Source organism: Rhizophagus irregularis, chromosome 18 (genome assembly GCF_026210795.1).
Source record: "Rhizophagus irregularis chromosome 18, complete sequence".
Lineage (NCBI taxonomy): Eukaryota > Fungi > Glomeromycota > Glomeromycetes > Glomerales > Glomeraceae > Rhizophagus > Rhizophagus irregularis.
In genome coordinates this window covers 942,134-968,072 of record NC_089446.1, presented here as the reverse complement: position 1 = coordinate 968,072, position 25,939 = coordinate 942,134, and the positions used below count along the sequence as shown (strand labels likewise).

General features: G+C 28.4%; 7 protein-coding genes across 7 annotated transcripts; 5 read left to right on the top strand and 2 right to left on the bottom strand.

Annotated features, from left to right (window-relative positions):
- Positions 1–24: 24 nt before the first annotated feature.
- Positions 25–2,218, top strand: OCT59_009834 (uncharacterized protein; the record flags this gene model as incomplete). The annotated part of the gene is made up of 6 exons (XM_025320595.2): positions 25–64; positions 138–157; positions 221–529; positions 620–797; positions 859–924; positions 1,001–2,218. The coding sequence occupies 6 exons, from the start codon at positions 25–27 to the stop codon at positions 2,116–2,118; spliced, it is 1,731 nt and encodes a 576-aa protein (XP_025170969.1). The 3' UTR covers positions 2,119–2,218.
- Positions 2,219–2,257: 39 nt separating this feature from the next.
- Positions 2,258–3,493, bottom strand: OCT59_009833 (uncharacterized protein; the record flags this gene model as incomplete). Its single annotated transcript, XM_066132639.1, has 1 exon — positions 2,258–3,493. The coding sequence occupies one exon, from the start codon at positions 3,491–3,493 to the stop codon at positions 2,258–2,260; it is 1,236 nt and encodes a 411-aa protein (XP_066000263.1).
- A 3,835-nt stretch (positions 3,494–7,328) lies between these two features.
- Positions 7,329–9,589, bottom strand: OCT59_009832 (uncharacterized protein; the record flags this gene model as incomplete). The annotated part of the gene is made up of 6 exons (XM_066132638.1): positions 7,329–7,715; positions 7,789–8,513; positions 8,603–8,665; positions 8,745–8,925; positions 9,063–9,454; positions 9,568–9,589. 6 exons carry the CDS (start codon positions 9,587–9,589, stop codon positions 7,329–7,331), a joined length of 1,770 nt encoding a protein of 589 aa, XP_066000262.1.
- A 302-nt stretch (positions 9,590–9,891) lies between these two features.
- Positions 9,892–12,185, top strand: OCT59_009831 (uncharacterized protein). Its single transcript, XM_066132637.1, has 6 exons — positions 9,892–9,939; positions 10,012–10,374; positions 10,501–10,681; positions 10,789–10,854; positions 10,922–11,640; positions 11,720–12,185. Exons 1-6 carry the CDS (start codon positions 9,919–9,921, stop codon positions 12,083–12,085), a joined length of 1,716 nt encoding a protein of 571 aa, XP_066000261.1. The 5' UTR covers positions 9,892–9,918; the 3' UTR covers positions 12,086–12,185.
- Positions 12,186–14,340: 2,155 nt separating this feature from the next.
- OCT59_009830 (uncharacterized protein) lies at positions 14,341–15,319 on the top strand (the record flags this gene model as incomplete). The annotated part of the gene is made up of 4 exons (XM_066132636.1): positions 14,341–14,376; positions 14,649–14,662; positions 14,953–15,002; positions 15,084–15,319. The coding sequence occupies 4 exons, from the start codon at positions 14,341–14,343 to the stop codon at positions 15,317–15,319; spliced, it is 336 nt and encodes a 111-aa protein (XP_066000260.1).
- A 91-nt stretch (positions 15,320–15,410) lies between these two features.
- On the top strand, positions 15,411–15,702 carry OCT59_009829 (uncharacterized protein; the record flags this gene model as incomplete). Its single annotated transcript, XM_066132635.1, has 2 exons — positions 15,411–15,449; positions 15,511–15,702. 2 exons carry the CDS (start codon positions 15,411–15,413, stop codon positions 15,700–15,702), a joined length of 231 nt encoding a protein of 76 aa, XP_066000259.1.
- A 6,055-nt stretch (positions 15,703–21,757) lies between these two features.
- Positions 21,758–24,310, top strand: OCT59_009828 (uncharacterized protein; the record flags this gene model as incomplete). Its single annotated transcript, XM_025327498.2, has 6 exons — positions 21,758–21,785; positions 21,862–22,271; positions 22,385–22,565; positions 22,640–22,702; positions 22,775–23,508; positions 23,589–24,310. 6 exons carry the CDS (start codon positions 21,758–21,760, stop codon positions 23,952–23,954), a joined length of 1,782 nt encoding a protein of 593 aa, XP_025170965.1. The 3' UTR covers positions 23,955–24,310.
- Between the last annotated feature and the right edge of the window lie 1,629 nt (positions 24,311–25,939).

Here is a 25,939-nt window from a genome sequence, read left to right as displayed (position 1 = left end):
AATACAAAGAAACAAAAGACGAACATGTCCTGGCTAAGAAATATTCGTGTCGTAGTTGGTTTAGGCGAGTAAAATAAGAATATAAAATTTGGTCATCATCTCTTACGATTTTAACATATTTAATTTATCTTTATTAGATTTTGGCACTACTTATTCGGTAAAGATAAATTATACATCATCTAAAAAAAAAGAAAGAAAAAATAATGTATTATTATTATAGGGGTTCACTTATTGTCATGTTGAAAACAGCAAGGACATTCGCACAAACGATAAATGGCCAGGGGAAGTGAACTTGAAGACAAACACTGTACTTCAATACGATTCTAATTTTAGAAATGTCGTAGCATGGGGAAATGCGGCATTATCTAAACGACCGAATCAAAGGATTAGGAATGAAACGAGACCAGTTGAATTATTTAAATTATATTTGGGTAAATTGAAACAAGATCTTAGACCGAGACTACCGGTTGAACTTGGATCAGATGGTTATAAGAAGGCGATCACTGATTATCTGCGTGAACTTGGAGTGGTAAAAGAATTTTTTTTTTAAAAAAAAAAACAAAAAGAAAAGAAAAGAAGTATTCTAGGTGGATTAATCTTTACATAATTCATTCTTTAGAGAATCAAGGAAATGGTTGAGAAATGGGAGGGAGTTGACTTTACAGAAAATGTTCTTTTTGTTCTTACCGTTCCTGCAGAATACTCAGAAATAGACCAAGATATTATGAGAAAATGCGCACATAAAGCGAACCTCATTAAAGATAAAGACTCGCCAAGGCTACAATTTACCACAGAACGTATGTAAATTTAGAAACAAAAACTATTATTCGTGGATATTAATTCATTTCTTTTTAACAGCCGAAGCTGCTGCAATTTATTGTATGGAAAGTAAACTAAAGGAATATGATCTGTTAAAGGCGGGAAGTAAGTGTCAAAATACTTAACTGAATATTTTAAAAAAATTATTTATACGATTTTTTTTTTATTTGAATTTTTCTAGCGACATTTATGATTGTGGACTGCGGTGGTGGTACCGTAGACTTAACTACTCGTAAGTTAAATGGAATTGAACCGTTGCAATTAGGTGAAGTTACCGAACGTATTGGAGATTTCTGTGGAAGCACATTTATCGATAGATTATTTGTTGAGTTTTTACGGGAAAAACTTGGAACTAGTGCCATAGATCTATTAATAGAAAATCACTATGGTCAATTACAATATATGGTTCAAGAATTTTGTAGGCGTGTGAAAGAACCTTTCACAGGAGATAATGTATTATTTCGTTATGATCTGGATATCGAAGAAAATGCTCCAGTTTTATTACAATATGTCAGTAAAGAAGTCAGAGAAATCATGGAAGAAGAAGAATGGTTGATTGAAATTACATATCATGACGTAAAATATTGGTTTGATCATACTATAGACAGAATTATTAATATGATACATATACAACTTTCAAATAGTATAAATAATGGAGAAACTTGCTCTGCAATGTTTTTGGTTGGAGGATTTAGTGAAAGCAAATATTTACAAAAAAGAATTAAACAAGAATTTCAAAAAGAGAATGAAGAGAATAAATTCAAAATTATTCCTCCTAATCAACCCATAGCAGCGATTGTTCGTGGTGCAGCTATGTATGGACTAAGCTTAAAAAATTCCTCTAATGCACATAGAATGGATAAACTTAAACGATCAGTGATTCGTTCACGTACTTTAAAATTCACGTACGGTATAAAAATTTTAGGTAAATGGAAAAGTCATCTACATCCACTTAGCCGTAGAGTATTTGATGATAGAATTCATCTTTTTGAACCCTTTGTAAAAAGAGGGGTAGAAGTAGAAGTTGACAAAGAATTTCCAAAATCCGGTTATAAGCCTCTTAATTCATCTCAAAAAGCCTTAAAATTCGAATTGTATAAAACTACCAAACATAATGCAACATATCATGATGAAGATGGAATGGAGTTAGTAGGAACACTACGAATTCTCCTTCCAAATGGGTTTAATCATTCAATAACATTTGGATTTTCTTTTGGTCAAATGGAAATTACAGCATTTGCACAGAATGAAGCCAATGGACAGAATTTTCATACAAAATTCGATGTAAATGAACCTTAAAGATATTAATTAATTAATTTCTTTTTTTAATTAAATATCTGTATTTATTTATAAGAATATTATATATTAAATAAAATACCTATTTTTTTTTTTTTACTTCAATAAGAATTATTATCAATTGAATTTGATTTGTTAATTATTAAAAAACACTAGAACATTTATTTGACTGAGCTGACTGACTATCATCTTGCAATGGTGGTTGTTCGGGTTTGAGTTTTTGAAAGATTATAGCTTTTGTATAAATTTGACGTTTTGACTCATCACTGAATTCTTGTGCTATCAAGGGAAAGTAACAAATATCTACAACTAAGTTATCGATTTCATCATCTTCCCATTTTCCTTCCATATAGCTTGGATCTATTATGTCATCACTTTTAGGCCAAATATATTCAACAACTGGTTCTTGAACTTTAAGTCGAAACCAAAATAAAGCAACAGCTCTTTTAATAATGTCACCAGCCATGTTTTCAATTTCTTTTCTTTTTTCAGGTTCACCAAACTCACGATATTTACTCATTTCATTGTTTAAACCAGCTTGAAAATGACTAATAAAATAATGTGTAAATGTCTTTTTATCATTATCGATCATATCATTGAATCCCCTATTTCCAAGAGCTGCGCAAACTTGTTGACGTAATTTAACAGGTAATACTTTAGTTGATTCATCAATTCCAACGCGTCTTTTTGCGAAATTTCTTGTTATTTCTATTAATTCCTTAACTTTACGAAATATATAAGTTTCCATTCCATACGGATATTTTTGATGTTTGTCTGGGTTATCAAAATATTCCTTCGCATATTCACAAATTTGTTCGATAACATGACGTTGTAATACGGCTTTAACTAAAAGTTTGTTTTGATCTTTTTCCGTAATTGTTGTATTGCTTCCATATTTTTTCAAGAGTTCTTGTATTTCAGAAGTAGTAATGTCTATTTTACCTTTAACTACGGTATAATCTTTTAAAGAATCTTGTAGCGATAAAATATCTTTTTTAAGATTAACAGGATTATTTTCATCATTATCTGATAATCGTGTATCGGTTGCAGCTCCAAGAGCATATTGATATTTAGAAGCTTCATTTTCTAATTCAATAGTTTTTTGTTTTAACGTCTCAATTTCTTTATCTTTTTCTTCTAAACCTTTTTTTAGATCTTCATACTCTTGTTTATAATTCGTGGTGTTAGCTTCATTTTCTAATTCAATAGTTTTTTGTTTTAACGTCTCAATTTCTTTATCTTTTTCTTTTAAAACTTTTATTAGATCTTCATACTCTTGTTTTGTGCTATCATTGTTATTATCGGAAGCCTGAAGATCATGTGTTCGACCATCTTGAGTATTTTCAGATGAATCATTTGCCGTATTATTATCTGTCATTTTTTTTTTTTACTCTTTTTTTTAAAAAAAAAAACGAAAAAAAAATTTTTTTGTGGTTATTACAAAATTTATAAGGGATGCAAATATAAACAAATAGGGTAAGAAGTACCAAAAAAAAGGGGACCAAAAAATCAGATCATCTAATCATGTACAATGTGACGCAAATCACGATATTTTTTGTGTACTAACATTATAATAGTAAATTTTGAAACTAGCGTTTATACAATTAGAGCATTTATAATCAATGTAAACACAAATATTTATTAAAAAAAGATATTAGTAATTTTAAAGATCTTTCAACGAACTTTGAAAATTTTGTAATTAAGTTCATTCTTTATAAATATCATAATATCCATTTGATTAGAGGATTCCTTTTTGATTTTGATTTACTGTATGTAAAACCACTAAGAAGGAGATTCATAGTTATATATTTGGTGGTTTATATTTAGATTCGTTTGGTTGATGGATTTAGCGAATTTAAATATTTACAAAATAATTAATAAAATTGAATATTTTTATGTCAATGCAATCAACGACCGCAGTCGAAGAGGATTGTGTTTAAAAAGAAAAAAGAAATAGTGGGAAATCATTAAATTTTATTGTAGGATACATACATGCGGTTGATTAAAGTTTTAGAGACATTATACTACTAATCTCAAATATTTAAGTCACAATGTGGTATAATTTATTATGACCTTGAAGAATAATTACCAAAATAATAATTACATTATTAAATAAGTATAACTATTTATATTACTGGTTTAAATTGACAGGTCAAGTAAATCATTTCTGAAAGTTTATAAATAGCGCATAAATCTTTACTCTTGCAGATTTAAAAGTATAGTTAAAAGATTAATAGTCGTGATTATTTACTACGTAAATAATGATAAAACAATGCCTATACATAATTGATCAGTTTATCATCTTCATCCCATGATTCAGAATAAGTTTTAGTGCTAAAGTTTCAGCATATTTTTCTTACAAAATCATCAATTCTAAATTCTACTGTACTGATTCAAGTTTTTCACTAGCATAATCTTTAAAATTATGTATAAGAATTTCCATAAATTTGATGACAACGCGAAAATTGCTCGATTAATTTTAATAGTTCTTGTGTTTTTAATTCGATATCTAACTCAAGTGTAAAATCTCTCACTTTGAAACTTATATAACTCTTTATTATACTCATTTACTGTATCAATAAAACGTTTATCTCTTAAGATAATTTCATCGAAACAACCATAAGGAGTTTTATACATTCATATTGGATTTTAAATTATAATAGTTACATAATTTTCCAACATGTCTGTAAATTTATCACAGTGATTTTAATCATCATCGTCGAGACGAGTATTTGCTGCGACAAGTGCTGATTGATATTTGGAGGCCTCTTCTCTAAGTTTGGAATTTTTCCCTCTGATTTATGTAAATCATATTTTTTGTTGAAATAATCGATTTCTTGTTTACAATAATTTTTATATTCTCGGTCCAATCATTATAGGCTTTCATTGATTTTGCGATATTTACCAATTTCGTTAATTAAAATATCCTTAAGACTACTAATAAATTGTTGATAAATAAATTTTTATTAACATCAACCATATCATTAAAGTCAGCTTTGTTAACGTAATTTAATATGTTAGAAGTATTAATTTCAATTTTACCTTTACATATCTGATATGGTGTAAATCTTTTAAAGTATATTTATATCTGATAATTGTATATCAGATGTGGCTTGAATTGCATATTGTATTTTCTTATCCTTTTCTTGAATTATTTATTTTATTCTTTAATTTTGATTTAAAATAATTTGGCCAACAAGTGACTTTCTTATTTTTCTTATAAAAATATTGTTAAAATTATTTTACAACTCTTCAAGTTCAGCATGGTATATTAAATATTATGGTGCTTTATATTACAAAACTATATATGGTACTTCACGTGATATCTATCACGATAACTATTCATGAAACCGTAATATCGTTTAATTTTTATTATATTTATATATAATAAAATCTTATAAATACGTGAATAACAAAAAGAATTATCGTTGTAAATAAATACACGAGCAAGTGATACGCAATTTAATGAATAAAACACATCTTTTAATACAACATTTAAATAGTTTACGCTTGTGATTGTTATGAAGCTAGTTATCAAGAGTATCAAAATTCGCAAGGTACTAATTTCGGCTTGAATCCAACAACTTGATATGAGTGAGACCATATTTGCTATATTTAAAGCAATTATTTATGCGAGTACGAATATTAGATATTGAAATGCAGATGGTATTTGGGGAAGTTTCTTTTGAGATTGATATTTTTTCGACTTCTTTAGGTAAGAAACAAATTGATTCATGATCGAATAAGTGAGTTGAAGTTTTGACGAGTTCTTGAGCAACAGCAGGTACGCTTGTAATAGATTCTTTGGATTGAAATATTTGAAAGTTGCCAATCCGGTTATGGTAATAAGATATGACCCTTTTTTATTAAAAGTAACTTGTCTATTTCTAAATGAATTTTAATTTGAATTTTGACAATTTTGGAATATGTTTTATTGGTTTTATTTATAATTTAAAAAATCATCTATTCATACTATAATATAAGCAGTAAAAGTAGTATAATTAGTATAATTATAATGGTTTTTTTTAAGTATTCGCGTCTTTAAGTGGTAGAAACGCGAAATTATAAAATTTTTAAATCGGAAATTTTCTGATATTCTATTTTTTTTAGTGTATAATATATATACTAATCGTATATACATGTACAGTACATACTGTATATTAATAAATTATGAAATTCGTTAAAACAATTCACAAAAGCTTTTATATAATGTGTGTATATATATTGTATATACAGCAAAAAATTGTACCGGTTCTTTCATCATCTGTCTATAAATTAAATAAATATAATTAATTTATTCAAAATTTTATTTTACATTAGAAATATTTTTTACCGTTCAAATAAAACCCTATGCTTTGTAGAGTAACAAAAAAATATTATGATTATAGTTATTCCAATTAGAATTGTAAACTTAAGGCGGTGAACCTGAAACAGTAGTATCTTATACTTGATAAATACAAGTAGTATCTTGTACTATCATTTTGGATTATCTGCTGGTTGAATACTTGCACCCGCTATTCCACATTTTTTGGCCAATCATATCCTGTATATACTATTTGCTCTGGTGTGGGTATGAGTTTACGCTAAGATTCGTTTTATTTTTGATATGATGAAATGCTGTCATTAAACTTTTTTGGTTTCAACTTTATTAAAATGCTAATATTATTTCTGCAATAGTTACTTGAATCAAAAAATTTTTTGCGATTGATCGAGGGCAAGTAATTACGTTCTAATATATGGTTAATAATTAATTACGACCAATCAAATCACTCAATTGTCAAGCGGGCGCCGGGCGATCATCTGTAAACGAGCGTAGACCTGTATAGTCTTTCGTTATCGTTATGCCTCGGACTAAAAGGAGCTATGTTTATCATAAAAATACTAAAAAGGTCTACTTTATTAAATTTCATGATTCTCTTACACTTTCAAATTCAGTGCTTAATTAAAATCTTTTCTACTATAAAGAGTTTGAATTTATTTTGATGATATAACAATATCACATATAGTTTAATCAATGAAAACTTTCATCGATTAGATAAATACAAATAACGTGTGAAATGAAATGTACTCATAATATATATGACTTTTAACATATTACACATAATAGTCTTCAAAGAAAGCGTAAATAATTAACAACAAAAATTTAATTAAAAAAATCTGTTCAAGTAGAAGATGATATTTCACAAATAATTGTACCGGAAGGTTAGTAATACTCATCTAAGAACCAAATCAAGTTTATCTTCCAAATTAAATTTGAAAGTAGTATTGCATCTTTGTCCAGTACGTTCATTTTTTGAAGTAGCAGTAATTTCCATATTTCCGAAAGTTAATCCAAATATTAGCCGTCTATCAAGACCTGAACCGGGAAGTTCAATACAAAGTTCTCCTAAAAGATTCACTCCATGTTCATCACAGTATTCCGCATCATACGCTTGAGTATAATATAATTTATGTTTTGCTTGTGTTTGATAACAATCAACTGGTGCAAAATATTTTGTAACTTCTCGATTAATATCTGTTTTAGTACCACGTTCAGCTAAACGATGAAATTTTTCAATAAGGTCACCATGCTTTTTTCTATTTTCTGGATCTCCTTCTTTCTAAATAAAGTTATGTTTGATTATTAAATGAAATATTTTCAGACAAAAAATTATTATATTTAAAATAACCTACCCATTTAGTACAATAGCTAATTCCATAAGTATATTTAAGAACTCTTGAAGAAATAATACATTCATCATTTTCTACATTATTCAAATCATTTAATCTTATAGACAATCCATAAATTGCTGCTCCACGTGAAATTGCTGCTATAGGTCGAGTAGGTACTGAAATAATATCAACTTGACTACTAAACTTTTGTTTAATTCTTTTTTGTAAATATTTTGATTCACTAAATCCTCCAACTAAGAACATTGCAGAACAAGTTTCTTGAGCATTACCATCCAGTTGAACTTTTATTAAGTGAAGAATCTTTTGGACAACTGGTTCAAATATTGATTTCATTGTTTCAAAATCAATTTCAATTACCCATTCATCATCATCTAAAGTTTTCCTGATATCATCATCAATAACATGTTGTTCTAAGATTGGTGCCGCATCTCGAATATCCACTTCATATACAAAGTCTGGATCATCTCCTGTAAAAGGAATTTTACCATTTTCACAAAATTGTTGTACTAAATATTGCATTTGTTCATAATGATTATCTCTGAGTAAATCCATAGGTTCATCTCCAATTGTTTTTCGTAAATATTTAAGAAATTCGACATCAATAAAAGTACTTCCACAAAAATCTCCGGTTCTTTCGGTTACTTCGGCCAATTGATCATTTTTTACCAATTTACGAGTTGTTAAATCTACTGTACCCCCACCACAGTCGACTATCATAAAATTGGCTATCAAATAAATAAATTATATAATGAAAAATATGAAAAATTAATTATAATTTTTTAAGGCGGTCAAAAAAAAAGAGCAACAAACATACTTCCTGCTTGTGTAAGATCATGTCCTTCAAGATTACTCATACAATATATCGCAGCCGCCTCGGCTAGATGTAAATGATTTAAAATTAAAAATTTATTAAAAGATATATACATAATTTATATATAAATTGTAAAGATTCTTACGTTCTGTAGTAAATTGTAAATTTTTTGAATATTTTTCTTTAATCAATTCTGCATCAAATGCACATATTCTCATAATTGCTTTCGCCTTATCAGAAAATTCTGCAGGAACAGTAATAACCAAAAGAACATTTTCAAAGTAATCAATGTTTGGCCAACGTGTGTCGATAGTTTCTTTAATTACCTGGAATATTTTTTTTTTTTTAACATATACAAACATAATAATAGAAGAATTATCGGTTATGTAGAATTTTTTAAAAAAGGGTTTGAACATTTTTAAAGTTCAAAAGATTACTAAAATTATGTAAAAAAAATTATTACCTTTCCGATTTCTCTAAGATAATCGGTAATAGCTTTTTTGTAATCAACTGGTAGTTTTGGTTTAAATTCATCTAATAAATCACCCAAATGTAATTTAAACAATTCAATGGGTTTATTATTTTCGCTATTTTTTTGTTTTCTTGTTCTACGACTTTTTTTTTTAGCTAAAGCTGGTGCACCCCAAAGTTTTACATTATTATATTCATTGTCATATTGAAGTACCGTATTTGTTTTTAATTGACCTACATCGCCGTTCCAACTATCATTTGAACATATATTATCTTCATCACTAACATGGCAATATGCAAATCCAGTGTAAGTTGTTCCAAAGTCTAATCCAACTACAACGCGGATATTATTTTCTTCGGAATTTAATAATTTATTGTTTTTATCTTTCAAATATTGAAAAATGTAAAAAAAAAAAAAAAATTTTTATAAGAATTAATGATTATTACTAATAAAATGTTTTATTAAATTTACCGTATTTTATCAACAATATACATACTTCTGTTAATAGGACTACTCATTTTTCAAAAAAAAAATAAAATAAAATAAAATAAAAATAAAATAATTTTAGCATGAATAATGTTTTTTAATATCATGATTTAAAGGTTTAGTTATTTATACTTGCTGTACATACACATGAATTTAAAATGAAATAATTAAATAGGAAGTTAAATAAAGACCTTTCAGTCGTAATACATTGTGATGCATAGTTAAACAATGATTTATGTTGACAATCCCGCCATTTCATTGATATTCTTTTGGTTTCACGACATAGAAATTCTATTAAATATAAATAATGAACCATGCATACATTCTAAACTTAAACTATTGGAAAAAAAAAAAATGTAAAATGAGCGTTCAACAAGACGAAGTATGTGATGATAATCAACTTGTTATTACCTTAAACTGTATATTTTTGTAATTTTTTTTCCATTTTTTTAAGGTGAGTGATATCCGCGTTGTGATTGGATTAGACTTTGGAACAACTTATTCTGGATTCGCTTATTGTCACGTTAGTGACGAAGACAATGTATGCTCAAATGTTTTGTGGTGTGGAGAAGCAGGTCAAGTAAAAACCAACACAGTTCTCCAATATGATAACGATTATAATGAAGTAAAATTATGGGGAGCTCCAGCCCTAGCTAAAAAGCAAGGTCGTAAAAAAAGAAGAAGTATTATTATAGAAGATAGTAAGCCCGTAGAACTGTTCAAATTACATTTAGGCGATTTATCAGAAAAACATAAACCAAAACTTCCAGTTTGTTATAAAAAGGCTATTACAGATTATCTTAGAGAAATCTGCAAGGTATAATCTTAAAAAAAAACATTCATATGATTTATATTTAATTTTAATGATTTTTTTAAAAAGTTTAAAAATCATTTTTGAAAAAAAAAAAAATCTAACATATTATTTCTATACAAAATTTTTAAGATAATTAAAGAAACTGTTGCAACAGCTTGGCCAATGGTTGATTACTTTGAGAATGTTCTTTTAGTTATTACAATTCCTGCAGAATTTTCTGAAACTGCAAAAGCAATTATGAGGACATGTGCGTTTGATGCAGGATTGATTAAAAAAAAATACTCAACAAATTTACAATTTACCACAGAACGTAAGAACTTTAACAATTTGTATATATATATATATATATATATATATTTTCTTAAAAAAATTTCTAGTTGTTTGAGGTTCTCATTTTCTCTCTTCTTTTTTTTTAAGCCGAAGCTGCTGCGATATATTGTATGAAAAAGAATCTTAACGAACAAGCTCTTGCACAACCAGGAAGTAAGCGTTAAAATCGAATATATTTTTGACTTAATATTAATGAATTAACTATGATATGTTATTGTAGCAAACTTTATGATAGTTGATTGTGGGGGTGGTACAGTAGATGTAACAACCCGAAAATTATTAAACGAAGGACAATTGGGCGAAATAACCGAAAGAGCTGGTGATTTTTGTGGAAGTACTTATGTTGATGTTGAATTTATTAAATATTTACGAAAAATACTTGGAAATGAAGCTATGGATTTATTAGAGAATAATATAGTTGGACAACGACAATATTTGATTCAACAATTTTGTAAAGATTGTAAATTCCATTTTACAGGAGAGGATCGGGATTATTGTTATACTTTGGATATTGATGAAACGATTCCGATATTAAAAGATTATGTCACTAATAATCATGTTAGAGAAGGTTTAGAAGAGAATGATTGGACAATTGATATTGATTTTGCAACAGTGAAATCAATATTTGAACCTGTTATCCAAAGAATCCTTAAATTGATAAAAGGTCAATTACGTAATTCTCAAGAACCTTGTTCTGCAATGTTCTTAGTTGGAGGTTTTAGTGAATCAAAATATTTACAAAAAAGAATTAAACAGGAATTTCAACATATAGTAAAACTTATTTCGGTTCCAGTTCTACCCACGGCAGCAATTTCACGTGGAGCTACAATGTATGGATTATCCATAAGTTCAAATTTAAATAATATAGGAAATAATAGGAGAGTTATTTCTTCAAGGATTCTTAAATATTCTTATGGATGTGATATGTGGAAGAAATGGGTAAGTTTTTAATTGATATTTATTTATATATGAAAAAATTAAAATTTACCGTATTTTACTAAATATTTATTTACTTCAGGAACATGGAGATCCAATTGACAGAAGAACTCCAGAGGGATTTATTGCTAAATTTAAACGTTTGGCTAAACGTGGTACTACAATGGGTATCGATCAAGAAGTTACGGTTAATCGTGTACCGATATTTGAAAATCAAGACAATATGATTACTAAAATATATTATACTCGAGAGTATGATGCGGAATACTGTGATGATCCTGGCGTGATGCCTTTAGGAGATCTTATTGTTGATCTTCCTGGCGAAGGTTTTAATAGACGTATATTATTTGGATTAACTTTTGGGAAAATGGAAATTATCGCTACTTCAAGGGATAAACAAACAGGACAAAGTTATAGAACTACTTTTAAATTTAATTTGGATGAATAATATCAAGTCAAATTTCATTTTAATAATTTATGTACTGTATAATACATATCCAGAAGCAACAAGTTTTGGGTTATATTTGAGAAGCATGTATATTTATAGTACATTATTGCTCTAGCATTCTATTCTGAATGATTTAAAAATTAAAAATTTATACTTGCAGTGAAAAAAATGGGATAAAAAAGTGATTCAAAAAACATTGGTGTTAAATTAGAGTAAAAACCATTAACGTCACTTTAAACATTTTTTACAAACCGGTCTGACGGGCACGTGACAAAACTTTTGAATAGAAGATACGAAATAACCCCCTCTGAATGTATTTGATTATTCACTAATTGATGACTTATCAATAAAATATATGCGAATATTGTGTTTTTTAAAAACAAATTCTTTTTAAATACATTATAAATGAACTTCTTAAATTGTTTGTTTAATGGTTTAATGTAAATTTTTTTCTATATCAACTGAAATTGTTTCTACTTTCTATACAAAAAAAAAGTTATAATGTTAGATATAAGAAAAGCCAAATTGTGATTTTTACTTGAAAAAAAAGGTAAATTAAAATATTAATATCCATCTATAAATTTCGTAATAACTTCCATAGGTTATAACTCATAAAGGTTAAAAAATAAAGATTGAGTTACTATATAGCTATAAAAATTATCCTTTTTGAATACAGTCTAAATATTATAACCCTCGTAAAACACAAATACTGAACCCATTATATTTTCACTTGTTGCTGTAAGTTACTTTAATTGTCACGTGGCTTCTGGTCGTCTATTTTCTCTGAGAAAGTAAGGATCAAAGGAAAGAACTAGAATTAAGGAACAGAAGAAATCGTCTCTTGGTACAATCGCGCGTTTTGTATGACCTATAATAAATAAAATAAAATGGTTACATATTATTCTCTCTTTTTTCTACTTTCAATTCTCGCTTTCTAATAATTTACCGTACCTAACTCTCACCCTCTTGTAAAAAAATAGCAAAATATGCACTTAGAGAGAGGGTGGGGAGTAAAATATTAAGAGCCCTTATAAGTTGTAATCAAGCCTACCGTGCTCTTGGGGGAGAATTTACATAGTACGTGCACTTATAGAGGGTGCACACGTGCACTATGGAAGTGTTGCTGCAAATTATTAAATGACTTTTCACATTAGTATTAATCAATTACTAATTTTTTTTTTTTTAAAAAAAAACATATTGAAAATAATTTATCTTTTAGGTGATCTGCGGCTACTATCCTAGCGTAACTGTCATTTCTTAGTTAACTTGTTATTAGAAAAAAATGTATCCCAATTTTGTTCAACTATTCATTATTAATATTTGGACAGGATTCGGCTAATTATAATAAAAGTTGAATGTAAAAAAGTATAAAATTTTGTATATTAGCAGGAAAAAACATGGAAAAGCCGAGTATGTTGAATATAAGTTGCATGCAAAAATAGAGTATTAGCAGATAAAGTCACTTTTTGAAGTCACATGCGAGTTTTATTATAAAAGCGTATGAATTTGCATGAAGAACAAGCTCAATGGCTAAATATCAATTTATTTGCAATCATATAGGTTACAAATTAATCTTTTAATACTAAATTCAGTATAAACACCTAATTATACATTATTAAACGTGTCAGCATGATCTTGTGATTCTTGTCTGACTGATGCAATAACTATTATATATTTTGACATTAAATGTTAGTCACCTCTATTATCCTATTCAAACCGTAACATAGTATAAATTATTATCTTGGATTATCAAAATAGTTCAATATTGCTGGTTTAAATTGACAAGCCAAGTAAAATGAGGCGAATCATTCCGAAAATTTATAAATAAGATTTCTATATAATATTTAATATGAATGATTTGAATTGTAATTAATTATTGTAATTATTAATCATGGATTACTGGATTTTACACGCATAATTTGAATTTTGATAGTCTATTTTCTTCCATATTCCAAGAGAATATCAAGTGGGGGAGAAATCTTGAACATGGTGGAATTGTGTGTCCTGTGGCTGTTTTGGTCAATTTCTTGTTTTTTTTATAAAGGCGCTCAGAATAGTCATATTTAACAAATTTCATATTTTAAAATTAAAAAGAATCACGATTTATGTCATGTGACTATGAACCTATGGTATGTTTGTGCGACAATGTTTCATATATATGCCGTCAAAAATTCAAAATTATTTTCTTTCGAAATAATGATCCTAACAAGATATTAAAATTCTTGTTGCTAAAAATTTTTGGAACGAACCTGCCTATGTGCGCAAAGAAAATCCGAAATAAACCATACTTGGTAAGTTAAATTAATATTTATTAAAAGGCCAGGTGTTTAAAAATTCCTACAATACTTTTAAATATAATGAAGCTTCTGCTCAAAAAATTATAAGTGTTATTAAAGAACCTGATAATGATTTAGAAGAAACAAGAACTCGTCCAATTAAATTATTTTTAAATTACATCTATCTTATTTAAGAAAAAATCAAAAACCTTGGATACCTCCGCAATTACATTATATCGATATGAAGCAATCAAAGATTATTTAACTCAAATATCTTTAATTAAAAGTATACTAGAAAAAGGTGACCGACAATTAGATTTCCGCAACAAGTTGGATTTATTCTAACCATTCTTGCTGATCGGGTACATCGTACAGTACATGACAGGACATTATTAATTTTGTAAAAAATAATTACTCATATCGATTTGAAGCCACATCATTATACAAAAGTCATGTGCGAATGTGCATAAGGCTGGTCTCTTAACTACATTAAACTCTGCCAATCTCGAGTTTACTACTGAACGTGCGTATAATAATTAATTGTTTTAATGTCATCGAAATAGCATTGAACTAATTTTCTCTTTGTTAAAGCGCTTTGCATTGTCTAAGTGTTGTCAAGAATCATAATCTTTATTCTGGAGGTAATAATTTTTTTTTTTTTAAAAGAAAAAAGTTATTTCTTATAGGTTACTTATCATTATGTACTTTCTTTTTAAGAAAAGATACTTTCCTGGATGCAGATTGTGGGGATGACGCAGTCGATATTATGTCGCGTAAACTTCTTCAGAACAACAAATTACTAAACGTGTCGGCGATCTATGTTGTAGCACGTTGGTTGATAGAATTTTACAATTGTCTTGGACGTAAAGTCGGATTTCAAACATTAAGAAAATTAAAACGATATAAATATCAAAAAATACAGAATTTGATTCGACGACTTTTTTTGCATCAGGGTTAAATTTAAATTTAACGGAAATCCTGAAAGTTAAGATTAATTTACGTGTGCATTGTCCTGATTTCAATATGTTACGGGAGAATTTAGGCAAAAGATGGAAGAAGCTGGATGGATCGTAAAACTCGATTTTACTGTACATCAGTGAAAGTAATGTTCGGTTCAGTTATGAATAGGATTATAAAATTAATTGATAGTCAATTAAGGGATGCTTTGTAACGATGTTCTGCAATATTTTAGTAGGTAAATTTAGTGAGGCACCTTACCTTTTGAGTAGAGTAAAAGAAGACTTTATAGATCAAATTTTGATTATTGCTGTACCGGATTTGCCAACAGTAGCAGTTGTTAGAGGTGTTATAACATATGGATTAAACGTTGAAATTATATAATAACATGTTTTTAATGAATTTATGGTATTGAAGTTTGCCAAAGTTTGGTACGTGTAATTTGTTCGATTTTATTCTTTGCACAAAGATTTTATTTTATTTTGTTTTTTTTTTGATCTGACATACTATGTAAAATATATTTTTTATTTAGGTTGCATGTAAAGATAAGAAAAATGGCGAATCGATTACTCTAGAGTAGAGTATGTTAAAGAATTATTTTGTCTAGCCAAACTACTTATTATACAACAGATGATTCTGGAAATATTGCAATGAGGAGCTTTACGTATAAACACATCTTGATATTATCATCTGTAGAATTCTTATTGATTTTACTAAAATATTGCAAAAGACAATGTACCCTGCTATTATTGTTCTACCCTCCTAGCTTCTATGGCCTCTGGGCTTCTAGGTAGAAAACTAGGTAAAACAGGTGTTTACTTAGATCCATCGTCCTGAGCTAAAAATGCAAGACCAACAGGGATTTACAGACTCAGAGGTTCTATAGCAATTAATAACTCCAAAAGGGTCCAGTATGTTATTAGTACAACAGAAGAATTAAAGAACCTTGTCAGACTAGATGCTAGATTAGACAGGATAGAATTAAAGCAACTGCAAGGGATAAGCGAAATGGAGAAATTTATGATGAAGCAACTTTTGAATCAGATTTATTATACGTTTAATTAAATAAAGAGTATATTTTTATATTATGATTAATCGAGTTACAGAATTATTTAGATCATCCATAATTTTCCGGGGATACTTAACCCATACAGCACTCTCTATTTCTGTGCGTAATTCATACAAGCGGATGAATGAAAAAAAAACTAAAAAGACTTTCCAGGTGATAAAGTTCAAGATACCTGGTTTACTTTCTATTCAAAAGTATAGTCGTGTGATCTTTTTGATTACTTTGATCGAATAGAGAAAGAATAAGTTCCTTCGAAGATGGACAAAATTGGATTTTAACGAATAATGAAATAAGGCTTTATAGGATGCTGCATTTATACAACTGAATTCATATATTCAAAAACCAGCCCTTATTTCAAAGATACAGAACAGACTTGCACTATGTAATTAGATACGTCATGTTAAAAATTTTTAGATGTCATTTATTGATTCAAGAAAGTAGATTATCCTTTGGTTGCGTTATTTTTTATCGTAACTATTGTACTGTAAATAATAAAATCTATTTAATAATTATCACGTAAGGAAAATGGTTTCTAAGAGCCGTTTGGATCGTCAAATACTTTCATGCTTTCATCATTTTCTTTATCTACAAGTAAGAACCGAACACGCAGTTCAATCCGAGTCGCAAATCGCTGCTTCAAAAGGACATCGTGATGTTAATGAACCAATTTTCATGATTTGCACTTTGTGTGAAATGGGTCATTATTAATAAATGGCTCTAGTTAAATAAATCAATCTAACGTTATTCAACGTTTGTCTCAAACTTATGAATAAGAGATTTTCTTAAATCAATGTATTAATTAATCTACGTAAAATCATACGCAATTGGTTAAAAAAGTTTTTGACTAACATTTTACAGTAACACATCCATAAGTGCACCCTCTATATGTGGCACTGTTAAGTACTGTAAATTCTCCCTAAGTCACGGTAATAAGTCTAATCACAATTTATAAGAGCTCTTAATAATTTACTCTTTATAAATGTATATCTTCTCTAAGTGCACATTCTGCTATTTTTTTACTATGATTCCAAGGGGATTACACTTAGAAAAGCCGGTGTCTTTAGGTCAGTACGTAAAAACTAGTAGAAAATGAGAATTGAAAGTTTATTTTTATTTATTTTTATTCAAGTAAAAAATCACAATTTGACATTTTTTATATCTCTACTTAATACTTATTGCGAATACTTAATCATACTAATCCTATTAGCAGTGGTTACAACTCATATATGAGATAAATCATAAATTATTTATTAAATATTATACTGTACATAAATTATTGAAACGAAATTTAACTTTATATTATTCATCCAAGTTAAAGTTAAAAGTAGTTTTAAAAAAAATCATTAGCCTCAAAACATAGAAATTATCCAATTGCTTGGATTTTTAGTTATTTTTCCAGGAATTACGGATAAAATTTTTTACAGAGTAACTTTGACCTGTTTGTTATCTCTTGATGTTATGATAATTTCCATTTCTTCAAAATAATATACGTCTAGTAAAGCCTTCGCCAGGAAAATCAACAATAAGATCTAAAGGCGCACTCGAGTGTGATCTTCAAATATCGGTACATGAGTACCGTAACTTCTTGATCGTTTAGCCAAATATTTTAATTTAGCAATAAACCCCCGAATACTTCTGTCAATTGGATCAATTGGATCTCCATCACATCCATAAGTATTTAAGAATCCTTGGGGAAATCATCACACTCTTATTATTCCTATATTATTTAAATTTCTTATAGGCAATCTATACATTGTAGCTCCACGTGAAATTGCTGCCGTGGAACCGAAATAAGTATTATATGTTGAAATTTAGTTCTGTTTAATTACAGAACAAGTTTCATGAAAATTACGTAATTGAACTTTATCAATTTAAGAATTCGTTGGATAAAGGTTCAAGTATTGATTTCACAATTGCAAAATCAATATTAATTGTCCAATAATTCTCCTCTTAACTTTCTCTACCATATTTATTAGCAACAATCTTTTAATTAGAGTTTTCCTCAAATTGGATAATATCCTAGGATTGAATCCGGATAACCTATTGTCCGGATTGTCAATTAATTTTTGGTATAAAGTCCAGTGTATAAGATCTGATAAAAATTATATGTGCACATGTGCACATAAAGCATTTTTTTTTGTGTACAATCAAAAAATTTTTGTGCACAATAGTGCACATTTTTATTAATTTTATTAATATTTTCTTTAAGAAATTTTGTGCACAATAGTGCAAATTAAATTTTAAAAATTGTGCACATAAAAATTAAAATGTGCACATGTGCACATTGTGCACATGAATTTTACACACTGTCACTCACTATAAACCTATATATTTCGGATGACTAGTGCTTCGACCCGGATGAAAACCGTCATCCGGATTACACAAAAAAAAAATCCGGATTATATCCGGATTGACCCGGATTTTGAATCCGGATCAGATAATCCGGATAGAAACCGGAAACCGGATTGGATTTACAAATGATCGGCAATAATTCTGGCCAGAATTCATAACGCCGGCCAGAATTACAAATTGTGTAACATTAAATTTTCATGCCACTATGCTTAGCCGATAAAAAATTTTTTGCCCGGTGGCTAAACTATTTTCCCGGTGTCACGTGATGTTAATTTCGGCCAGAATTACAAATTTGGCCAAAATTATCCAAGACCACGAAATTTACATAATTCCAATTTCATTAAATACTTTTCTTTAAAACAATTTCATATTATTTCAGCATTGTCTCAGACTATTGTTTAACATTTCTTTGTAAATTAACTAATTATGAAATTTTAAACAAGATATTTTTATATACAGCTAAAGATTACTATAAATAGATGTGTTGGGTTAGTAAGGCAATTTTTTAAGGATTTGTTTCTTCTTTCAAAAATTAAAGAATCATTTGAATCAAATTATATAACACTAGTTTTAATTTTTAAAAAAAGTTGTTATAATTATATAAATTTATAATATTGAACAATTTTTCATTTAAAATAATAATTATTATTTTGTTATAACAAAAATAATATAAAGTTTTTTTTTCTTTTGAACATTTGAATGTGAAATCTAAAATTATTTGTTATTTGTTAATGTATAAATTTGAATAAACAAATCTGATACAAACTTCAATAAATAAATTATAATTGAAAAATCTTCTTAAACTTACTGTATTAAAAAGTTTAATATAACAAATATAAATTTAATAAATTTTAATAAAAAAATTGGTATTAGGCGCAAAAATAATTAGCCATAATATCATTTAGATATAGATCTTTATGGATCAGCAAAATTATTATTATTAATAAAAAAAAAAATAATAAAAATTTCATCCGGATTCCGGGTCAAACCGGATATTTTTCATCCGGTTTATAATCCGGATGAAAACCGTGAAAATCCGGATATCCGAAAAAAAAAAATCCGGATCAATCCGGATTGATCCGGATACGGGTCGAGGCACTACGGATGACCCTTTACTCCGTGCCGTGAGAAACTCGGTAAGATTCGGTATAACTCAGAATAAAATAAAAATTACACCTCGGTAATGTTTCGGGCGAAACCTGTTTTGCAATTGGCAAAACATTTCGCCAATTTTTAGTTTAGGTTTCGGCCATTTCGAAAATGCATAAACTAAACTTGGCGAAACTAAATTGTTACGTGCATGATTTTTAATTGGTGGCTAAATTTATACATTCTTCTCACAAAAGATCTTTCGTATTACAGTCAGACCTCTATAATTGCACTCTCCATAATTGCACCCACTATGTATACCCTCTCTAAATGCACCCTCTGGTTTGGTCCCAAGCTTATATGATCTCTAATTATTTTACCTCTATAAATGCACACCCTCTTTAAATGCACTATTTTGAAAATTATGCATATGGTCCCAAGGGGTGTGCAATTATGGAGGTCTGACTGTATATACAACGCGTTTAATTGCAAATAAACCTTTATCCTATTTTTCTCTTTCATTTAAAACAATAAAAATCAACTTTTACTTTTTTTAATTATGTTTACACAAGATTTTACCTTTTCTAACCCTTCCCCAGATGCAACTCTTATAACTACACCGAAAAAAAAGAAAAAGTGCTGGCGCGGTCAAGCCAAGTCCTTAGAATAAGGTCATACTATTCAAAGGTACAAAAGTATCAGAAGGCCATTACGAAGCAACTTGCGCATGCTGTAATTACTTTTGGAGAAAGGCTCAGCACAAGATTTGAATTAAGTATAGATTATTATAGAGAGTGAAAATGATGAAAGTGGATGAACCTATGAATGAAAATGAAGATAATGATATTCCATGAAGTTGATGAAATAGTTGATACGATGTAAATTGTAAAAGTTGCGATTTATTAATAATTTTTATCATAAAATGTAATAACTGATAAAAAAAATGTTTTGCAAGTTCGTCCAGTTTCGGAAAGTTTCGGAAGTTTCGCCAGTTTCAGATTTTGCTCTTAGTGGCGAAACTAGTTTCTCCAGGCTCCAGAAGTTTCGCCGGGAGTCTAAGTTTCGGTTTCGCCCGAAACACTAGTGCTTGGACTAGTGTTCTGATTCTAACAATATAGTTTTTACCTTGAACTTTACCGAGTTTTATCAAATGTACCGAGTTGTCTCGGTATGTGACTAGGTGTCCCCGTATATTATGAAATCAGCTGTAATAGGTTATCCAGAATTGAAATTTCCAAACGGGTTATCCTATACTGTATTAGTATTCATAGGATAATCCGGTGAAAAACTCAAGTTTAAAATCATTAAAGTCAAGAAATAAATCATACAAAGATTGCACCTTGCCGATTCTCTAAGGTAATCATTAATAGCCTTTTTATAATCAACTAGAATTTCTGTGTTGTGAAACAAAGGTAAAGGTGGACATTATTGACTCGTCGTTATTTTTTCGCACGTCCTAAATGTGTGGCAAGCTACGCCGAAAATATTGTTTAAAGTATGTGGCGCATTTTTTAAAAAATCGAGTTTAAGTCAAATTTTTCAGCCAAAACCCCGTTTGTCGTTCTAAGTAAATTTGCAGAGCAGGCAAAATTACACCTCTATATATAATTTTAAGGTTTTGAACATAAGTTTATTAAGGTTTTTTTTTTTGAAAAAGAAGATTTTTGTAAAAAACTGTATGTGGCACAAATTGACAAAAATTTTTTTTAAATAATAAATATTCTGGATCGGATGATCAGATTTACATTTATTTTACTTGGAAACTTTTTTTTTAATTTGGTCCCTTTTTCCAGCATTCACTCCCATTTGTCGCACAATGTGCGCTACAACATATGTATAGTCTTTGTTTAATTTCCTTATTCATGTAATCCATTTAAATGTGTTTATATAAATAACCAACCCAATATTCATGCTAAATTTTATTGAAACATGGATAGTTTTTTTCCTATTAACATATGTATGTATATTGAGTGGAACATTTTATTATATCATTATTAATTTTGACGATAGAAATTATTTTTTTACATTTTAAGATGATAAATTTCTTAAACAAGGCAGTAAATTATTAGGATTCGAAGAAAATAATATCCGCGTTGTAGTTGGATTAGACTTTGGAACAACCTACTCTGGATTTGCATATTGCCATGTTAGCGATGAAGTCAATATATGTTCAAATGATATTTGGAACGGCAACGTAGGTCAATTAAAAACAAATACGGTTCTTCAATATGACGATGAATATGATAATGTAAAACTTTGGGGTGCACCAGCTCTAGTTAAAAAGCAAGGTCGTAGTAGAACAAGAAGACAAAAAAATAGTGAAAATGATAAACCCGTTGAATTGTTTAAATTACATTTGGGCGATTTATTAGAAGAACTTAAACCAAAACTACCAGTTGAATACAAAAAAGCTATTACCGATTATCTTAGAGAAATCGGAAAGGTATAATTTTTTGCATAATTTTAGCAATCTTTTAAACTTTGTATGTTCAAACCCTTTTTAAAAATTCTAACTGATAATTCTGCTATTATGTTGTATATTGAAAAATATTCAAGGTAATTAAAGAAATTATCGACACACGTTGGCCAAACATTGATTACTTTGAAAACGTTCTTTTGATTATTACTGTTCCTGCAGAATTTTCTGATAAGGCGAAAGCAATTATGAGAATATGTGCATTTGATGCAGGATTGATTAAAGAAAAATATTCAACAAATTTACAATTTACTACAGAACGTAAGAATCTTTACAGTTTGTATATAAATTATGTATATACCTTTTAAATTTTTAACTTAAAAATTTATAACTAGCTGAGGCTGCTGCGATATATTGCATGAAAAATCTTGAAGGACAGAATCTCGCACAACCAGGAAGTATGTTTATTAATTTGCTTTATTTTACTAATAAATATCGACTAATTTGTTTATAAATAATTTATACAACAGCTAATTTCATGATAGTTGATTGTGGTGGCGGTACAGTAGATTTAACAACTCGTAAATTAGTAAGTCATAATCAATTAGGTGAAATAACTGAAAGATCTGGCGATTTTTGTGGAAGTACTTTTGTTGATGTCGAGTTTATTAAATATTTACGAAAAATACTTGGAGATGAACCTATGGATTTGCTTAGAGACAATAACTATGGACAAATGCAATATTTGATACAACAATTTTGTAATGATGGTAAAATTCCTTTTACAGGGGATGATCCAGACTTTCTATATGAATTAGACATTCGAGAAACGGTTCCAATCTTAGAACAACAATATGTTATTGATGATGATATCAGGAAAACTTTGGATAATGATGAATGGATAATTGAAATTGATTTTGAAATTATGGAATCAATATTTAAACCTGTTATCCAAAAAATTCTTCAATTAATAAAAACTCAACTGGATAATGCACATGAAACTTGTTCTGCAATGTTCTTAGTTGGAGGATTTAGTGAATCAAAATATTTACAAAAGAAAATCAAACAAAAGTTCAGTAGTCAAGTTAATTTTATTTCAGTACCTACTCAACCTACGGCAGCAATTTCACGTGGAGCAGCAATTTACGGATTATCTATAAAATTAAATGATTTGAATAATGTAGGAAATGATGACAATATGAAATGTGTTATTTCTTCAAGAGTTCTTAAATATACTTACGGAATTAAAGTTATACCTAAATGGGTATGTTTTTTTTTTAATATAATTAAGTTTTACTTCGTAAAACTTTATTATTAAAAAAGTCAAATATTAACTTTATTTAGAAAGAAGGAGATCCGATACATAGAAAAGTCTACGGTGACCGTATAGAAAAATTTGATTGTTTAGCTACACGTGGTACTAAAATGGATATTAATCAAGAAATAACTAGCACTCGTACACCAATTTTTTCGGAGCAAAAAGATATGCTTTTTGGATTATATTATACAGAAGAGTATGATGGGACATATTGTGATGATCCTGGTATGAAACTTCTAGGAAATTTTATTGTCGATTTGCCTGGTTCAGGAATTGGCAGAAGTGTATTATTAGGAATAACTTTTGGGAAAATGGAAATTATTGCTACTGCAAAGAACAAACAGTCTGGTCAAAGTTATAAAACTACTTTTAAATTTAACTTTGATGGTTAAATTCGATTTGATCAAGAAATATTCTTAGATTAATAGATTTGTTGTTTATCACAAACCTGCTTCAAATTATTTGAATCCAAAGTTGGTTGTTCCAAATATTAATCTAATTATATGTGGACATCATCTTTTACTCAAATAGATTTTTTAAAATTAAATATATTTTTATTGTTAATTATTTACGTTTTCTTTGAAGTTTGTGTGATGTGATAAAAGGCACATATTTTTGATTACATTTCCCACGTCATTTGTATTTATCTAAAATTTCCATTGATTAAATTATATTGCTACATCATTGAAATAAAATTGTAAGAGAATCTTGGAATTTAATAAATTAGACTTTTAAGTATTTTATAGATAACCATAACTCTGTAAAATTTAGGCAGGAATCTGATTTGATTTTAGTCCGAATCATAACGATAACGAAGGACTACGCTCGTTTACACAATGTCCGCCCGCTTGAGTTGATGGGATAGGTCGGAATTATTAGTCTTCGCTCCTGACTCAACAACTGTTCCCGTTCCTAGTTTTATGATTTTTACCAGTCATTGGGTAGAAATATCGTATGTAACAACAATTTGTATTACATGTATTATTACATGCTACACACAGTCAATCTCAATACAAACAAAAATTTTTTGTTTCAAGAAACTGCTGTAACAGGGCCCAGAAATAACATTAGCATTTTAATAAGGCAGTAAAGGCAGTAGGAACGAAAAAAGAAGGTTAATGTTAGCATTTCATAGTAAACCCCATGGCCACTTACCAACCACCAGAGCAAATAGTGTTTATATAATTATTATTATTTTTTTTTTTTGCCAAAAACATGTGGGGTAAGGAATAACCCTGGTCTTACTATTTTAGAGAATGTTAAATGATTTTTGCCGATTGATTATTACTAATATTGTTTTTTTTAAAGATTTTTTCTTTATTTATCTCTCTTTGTTTAATTTTCCTTTTTCTTTATTTTTCTTTGTTTTGTTTTGAGGTTTGTAACCAGAGTTTGTTTGCTGCGGAAAATCGACAGGTATGAGATATTAAATTTTTTCTTTGAATGAGTCGAATCCTTCTAAGTTTAGACATGCAATAATATGCTAATAAACGATGTCATTTTTCTACTACAAAGTCTGTATCCGGAAAATTCAATTTCCATAGTTATTTCAAATAATTTTCATTCTTAGACCATTATGTTTCTCATTTTCACCCAATGTCAAATGCAAATCTATTCTTTTATTCTAATCCATTATTATACGTTAGTATATATAGTAAGAGAGTACTTACGTATTATTTACTTTATAAATATTAAAATAATATAAAATAAATAATAAATAAAAATAAATGGATTTAACTCTCGCGATCTTTTAAAAAGATTATCGAGTTTTTTCTCATAATTTTAAGGGAACCAACCATATGACATGTTATCGTATTTGTATTCACAATCTTATAAATCTAATCCCATGATGCACAATGCACGCAATTTCAATATATATATATATTATAATAATAAATTATAATAAGAATTTACTTTTTTCTCTTGTTACAGACTTACAGTATATCGATATGTTACAAAAATTTTGTGAAATTGAGTTTAAGATAGCACGAAAATTCAAGATAATAAAACAAGCTCGAATTCAAATAACGATACAGTCAAACTAACGAACTATCCATTAGACGAGTAATTATAGCTTGCGCTAGGCATCCAGTATTAAAGTAACTAATACTTATAAAACATATAAAAGAATAAAAGTAAAATTATATGCTGCAGAGTTAATATTGTTAAGAAAAATCTCACTAGGGTGTATGCCGAAACGCTTCCATTTGTCGTAATACCGGAAGTTTATCCAGTAAATAAATTTATTTAACTTTTACTATAACAGATAATGGATAACATAATAATTTTGATCTAATTCCAAAAGATTTATAGTAGTTATACGATACTCGATAGTATCGATATGACCATTTTTTTTTTTTTGGTAAAATGAGATACT